Here is a 6,000-nt window from a genome sequence, read left to right as displayed (position 1 = left end):
CATTCAGTAATGTGATCAATTGAAGTTTTCAGGGTGGCAGTTGGATAACATCAAGTTTTCAGAGTGACAATTCAATCAAGTCACACGATTCGAATTGACGCTTGATTTCGTCGCAACTTTTTGTTGCAGATTTTTATTGGTAAATTGATAGGAATTGGGTTTGGGAGTTTGGTTGAATAAAGTGAGAACAAATTCGTTTTAGTAAATAACGCCCTAAATATTGGGGTTCTGAATCACTAATACAGGTATGGGATACATTATCTGGAAACCCGTTATCCAGAAAGCTCCGAATTACAGAAATGCTGTCTCCCATAGACATTATTTTGTCCAAATAATCCAAATTTTAAACACTGATTTCCTTTTTCTCTGTAATAATAAAACAGTAGTTTGTATTTGATCCAAACTAAGATATAATTAATCCTTATTGGAAGCAAAACCAGCCTATTGGGTTTATTTAATGTTTACATGATTTTCTAGTAGACTTAAAGTATGAAGATCCACATTACTGAAAGATCAGAAAGATCCATCATCTGGAAAGCCCCAGGTCTCCAGCATTCTGGATAACGGATCCCATACCAGTATACTTACCACCAGTTGCCCCTCATGGTTTTCTTAAAATGAATACATTTTTTCTATAGTTCTCCAGTACATAATAATCAACATATTTGACTATTAAAGGAAAACTATACCCCCCAAACAATGTAGGTCTCTATTAAAAGATACTGAGTAAAACAGCTCATGTGTAAAACCCTGCTTCATGTAAATGAACCATTATCATAATAATATACTTTTCTAGTAGTATGTGCCATTGGGTAATCATAATCATAATCAAATAGAAAATTGCCATTTTAAAAAATAACGGCCGCCCCCTGAGATCGTAAGATTCACTGTGTACACAAACACACCACATGTAAGGTCACATGAGCCAATTAACAGACAGAGTTCTGCCTTTTGCTTCCTCACTTCTTCCTGTTACAATTAGTGTTGTAGTATTTCTGGTCAGGTGATCTCTGAGGCAGCACAGATAGAGTCACGAAATGGTGGTTCAAGGCAAGAGATGTAAAAGGGCAATATTTATGTAAATATATATTCCAATTTGGTAAGATTCTTTAATATGTCATTCAATTTGATATAAACTATCTGTTGCTTAAGTATTCATTTTGGGGGTATAGTTTTCCTTTAAAGGAAATGTAAACCCTTTAATAAAATTAACATAAAATTGCTTTGTACATTTTGTTTTTCTAGTTCTAGTTCTAGTTTTCTAGTTATGTTTTTCTGGGGAAAACAATATTAGTGTGTGTGTGTGTTATACAGACTATAATGAACCTGTGTATAGCTGTGTAACTAGATTCATTATTCAATGTTATAGGTACAGGTTGGCTGTGGGTTTTTTCTACAATCATTCTCTCAGTTCATTTGTCACAAAGCACATTAATAAAAAATGAAATTCCTGAAAAAAATTCAACATAAGGCTATGAAAAAATGTACATTTTTATTGTTCAAGACATCATTTCCATATATACTTATCATGCTCAGCATTATTCAATTGACTTTGTGTAAATACAGAAAGACCACAAAGCAGTAATATGGCGAATGTCATTATCCCCAGATTTTCTTATTTAGTCTCAAAGAGCAGAAATCCACAAAATGTGCAGTAGCGTTGATGATCCCCATGTAAGGCACCCGTCCCCATACGGAGCCAAACCTCATCTTCTTTTGCCAGTTTTAACACGGCACTGTTTCCGGAGGTGTCCTGCTTCCCTTTGGTCTCATAGCTGCAATTAAAAGTAAATTAACATTTTATATGTATTATATTGCATTTTCTTTCCAAGGAAACAAAATCTCCAACAAAATCTCCGGAAGACTTATAGTGGGACATTCACTAAGATTCGTAGTTGCGCCAGGCGTAACTTCGCCGCACTTCGCCAGGCGTAGTTTCGCCAGCGCTTTGCAAATTCACTAAAATCCGAAGTTGCACTCAGGGGTAGAGTAAGGTTGCAAAGTTGCGCTAGCGTTGATTCGCTAAGCGAAGCGAAGTTACGCTAGCAATGGTTAATTTGCATATGGCGCCAAATTCAAATTTCAATGGAGGAATATGTAGCAGCACTACAAATGCCTGGGAAACCTTCAAAACATCAAATAAAATTTTTATTTTGCCCTACACATGTGCCCACTGTATAGTTAAGTTGCCATGAGTTAGGAAATGTAGGGGGGAAGGAGGGGAGCCCCAAAAATTTTTTTCGATCTTTTTCAGCCTATCACCCATAATATAGAAAAAACGCCAGCGTTTTTTGGGACTTAGAAAAAATGTTAACTTTTTTTGAAGAAATCCCTATCTACTCTATTGCGCTTTGCCTGGTCTGAGTTTGCGAAGGAAGTCTAGCGTAAAAGGTAGCGTTCAGAACAATGCGCGCGTTAGTGAATTTGCATAGTTATGTCCGTTGTGCAAATTCGCCAGGCGTAAGGATGCGAAGTTACGCCAGCATCCGTTAGTGAATTTGCGAAGTAACGAAAATGTCCAATGCTAGCGAATTGACGCTAGCGTTAGGCGCTTCGGCGCATAGTGAATTTGCCCCATTGTGCCTAAAAGGAGGACTAAACCTCAACAAAGAATAAAACCAAAATATTAAACCTTTCTCTTTAACAGCCTAGTGTTGAAACCACCATAGCACTTTAGAAGTACTTATCTGTGCCTCATAAAGGGCCAATATCTGCAAATGTTATTCTCCAATGTAAACATTCCCAACAAAACCAATTTAGCTTTATAGCTGATATCCTCTATTTTATTGACTAGGTAAGATGATCCTCCACCCATTTCAGCAAGTCTGAGCCATATTTTTCATCAATTTTGTAGTTTGAGATAAGTAGAGGTGGATTTTGAAGATGTTGCTAATTAATAAAGCTGCTTCAGAAATTAAGATAATGTAGAAGAGCTTAATGAAAAATCCTGGAACAACAGGTTAAGAACTGAGCATAAAAGAATAAAAAACATATATGTAACCCCTCCTCCAGAGCAAGTTAGCAGCTTATTGTTCTATATCTGGCCAGGGGCAGATTTGAATCCCATCAGGCAAGGACCATTCCAATGCACTAATGTCCTCTCCTGAGGTCTCTGAGGGCCTCTATTATCTTACAATCATTCACCCAGGGCCTACGGATCAGACGGTGCTGATTTGTGATCTTGTCAGATAAGCAGATCTTAACATGTATGCCCAGCTGTATTTGGTTTCTTATGTTAGACACTTCAGTATGGTTTAGTTTGTATGGTAGAATAATTTGAAGTAGGATGAAAGTGATGTGTGTTTGCCTTTTACTTGAAAACACTACAGTTTATTTGAAAACACTACTGTACTGAGAGCATGATAAATAAGCACTGAGAATTAAAATGTCTTGCACAAAATTATATATATATATTATATAAAAACTGAGTAAAGAACACACAGTTATTCAGCTGGGAAAATAAGTATTGAAGCGTCAATGTTTTTCTTAGTAAATATATTTCCAATGGGGCTATTGACATGAGATTAAAACCAGATGTCGGTAACAACACAGTTAATCAATTCATACAAAAAACTCATAACAAATCAATCTATGAGACCTCCAGTCCTAATTGATGGCCTATAAATGGTTTCTCATACAAGGTATCACACAAGAAATATCTCATGATGGGTAAAAGTAAAGAGCCCTGCTCTGCAACCTTATTGTTGCAAAACAAACTGATGGTATTAGTTACAGATGTATTTCTAAGCTTCCGAATATTCCAGTGAGCACCATTGGGGACATAATCCTGAAATGAAAAAAAATTAATATTCACCCTAATCCGGTCACGGCCAGGTGCTCCTGGCAAGATTTCTGACAGACGAGTTAAAATAACATTCAGAAGAGTTGTCCAAGAGCCAAGGATAACTCATGGAGAGCTTCAGAAAGACCTTCAATTAGCAGGTACAGTTGTTTCAAAGAAAATAATAAGCAATGCACTCAACTGACATGGCCTCTATGCACGCTCACCTCAAGACTCCAGTGCTGAAGAAAAAAGCATGTTGAAACTCGTTTAAAATTTTCTGCACAGCATTTGGACAAACCAGTGAAATTCTGGGAGAATATAGTCTGGTCAGATGAGACCAAAACTGAACTCTTTGGATGTCATTACACAAACCATGTTTGGAGGAGAAATAGCACTGCACATCACCAAAAAAACACAATAGCAACAGTGAAGTTTGGAGGTGGTGTAGGGCTGTTCTTCAGAATATGGTACTGGCAGACTTATATAATTGAAGAAAGGATGATTCTTGATAAGAATCTGCCGTCATACACCAGGATGCTGGAGATGAAACGAGTGTGGACATTTCAGCAAGATAATGATCCCAAACACACAGACAAGGAAACTCTCATTGGGTTCAGAGAAAGAAAATAAAGCTTCTAGAATGGCCCAGTCAATCACCCGACTTGAATCCAATTGAACATCCATGGAAAGAACTGAAGATCAGAGTTCATAGAAGAGACCCCCAGAGCCTTCAAGATTTGAAGAATGGGCCAAAAGCACACCAGAGCAATGGATGCAACTCCATACAGGAGGTGTCTTGAAGCTGTCATTACCAACAACAAAGGCTTTTCTACTAAGTGTTAAATACATTTCAGTAAGGGTGTCCAATACTTATTCCCTGTGTCATTCCATAACTCAATGTATGGACTCTTTTGTTTTGAGTTCTTTGTATGTGTGGATTTCTTGGGTTGTTACCGAAATCTGGTGTCAATTTCATGTCAATTGCCCCATTATAAATATATTTACTGAGAAAAACGTTGACATTTCAATACTTATTTTCCCTGCTGTACCCATATATTAAACTGCGCCAGAGCTGTGTGAGATACAGCAAAAAATTGCATTGCTAATGCACACAGAAATATCTACAAGGACAATTAGAAAGATATCTGCAAGTCATGTAAATCCAGAATAGCATCAGCAGCATTCAGTCAATTGTCCTCTAAAAATACACATTGAATTTCAAGTCTGAATAAATTATAACTAAATTGAATCACCAAGTCACAAGCCTCATACACAGCAGAGAATTAGAACCCAGGTATTGACTTAACAAGTGAAATAAGCTGAAATATTAATCATAGTCGTCGTAAAGTATATTTATAAAAGGAATTACATTTGTTTATTTTTCTGCATATGAAGCTTGTGGAATGTGTAATAAATCCAAGGTAAGTTGATTCTTACAATCAGTAGCACCACAGCTCAAACTGTGGGAAGTTAAAGGGATAAACAAGGCAATTTCTAATTGCAAATGCATGGGACATCCAATTATGAAGGGGGCGGCAAAGTAGTGGATGGAAAGTGGACTCTTAAAACCTTGGATTTGATTTAGGTTGGATGATTATTTGGTGTTTTGGATACTCATGGACCTAGAGCAATGCTAATGTTACACTGGGGTGGGGAGGCCTGCTGAAAAGCGATGTAGACCCTGAACCTAACAATTCTGAAAATCTAGCCCTGCTGTCTCCACTTTTTCACAGAAAAGCCTCATATACTTATAACAGCCAATCTTCAGTCATCATTGTTGAATTCTGTATGGCACAGGGTATTTTTGGGGGCAGTCCCTCAAACTAAGAGAGGCCTTAGAGTGATCCAATGTTAAGAAATAAGCAAAATTGTTTTATGTCTGGACCAGACCTGTATTTTAGTTGGGTAAACCACGAGTACTTTTGGGCTATGCGGGTATATTTTCAGTTTGGCTGGAAACTTGTACGATAAGGCAAAGATCTTTCCCCTAACATGGTCGTTTGGCAATCATTTTAAGGTGGGATGGTTGTAAAGAAAGGAGTCCCCTCCTATATGTATTTGCTTTCCATCTTTTTGTATGGAGATTTTAGGGGAATGGTTTAGAGCAGGGGTCCCCAACCTTTTTAACCCATGAGTTGTACAAACATTTTAGAGTCCTTTTTGTTGTACTACTAGCCTTGAAAGATTGTGCAAGCAACTTAATGGAATACAGTATG

At 37.3% G+C, this 6,000-nt stretch overlaps 1 protein-coding gene across 1 annotated transcript in view; it reads right to left on the bottom strand.

The window, feature by feature from the left end:
- Window positions 1–1,473: 1,473 nt before the first annotated feature.
- LOC108705433 (complement C1q tumor necrosis factor-related protein 3-like) overlaps window positions 1,474–6,000 on the bottom strand; it is a 43,348-nt gene continuing 38,821 nt past the window's right edge. Inside the window, exon 6 of the mRNA XM_041580601.1 lies at window positions 1,474–1,775. Within this exon, the coding sequence (XP_041436535.1) occupies window positions 1,616–1,775 (160 nt within the window). The 3' untranslated portion in view covers window positions 1,474–1,615. The remainder of the gene's footprint in view (window positions 1,776–6,000) is intronic.

This window comes from Xenopus laevis, chromosome 1S (assembly GCF_017654675.1).
Source record: "Xenopus laevis strain J_2021 chromosome 1S, Xenopus_laevis_v10.1, whole genome shotgun sequence".
In the NCBI taxonomy this organism is placed as follows: Eukaryota; Metazoa; Chordata; class Amphibia; order Anura; family Pipidae; genus Xenopus; species Xenopus laevis.
Note: the sequence above shows the minus strand (reverse complement) of the source record. Positions and strands in the feature narration are given on the sequence as shown.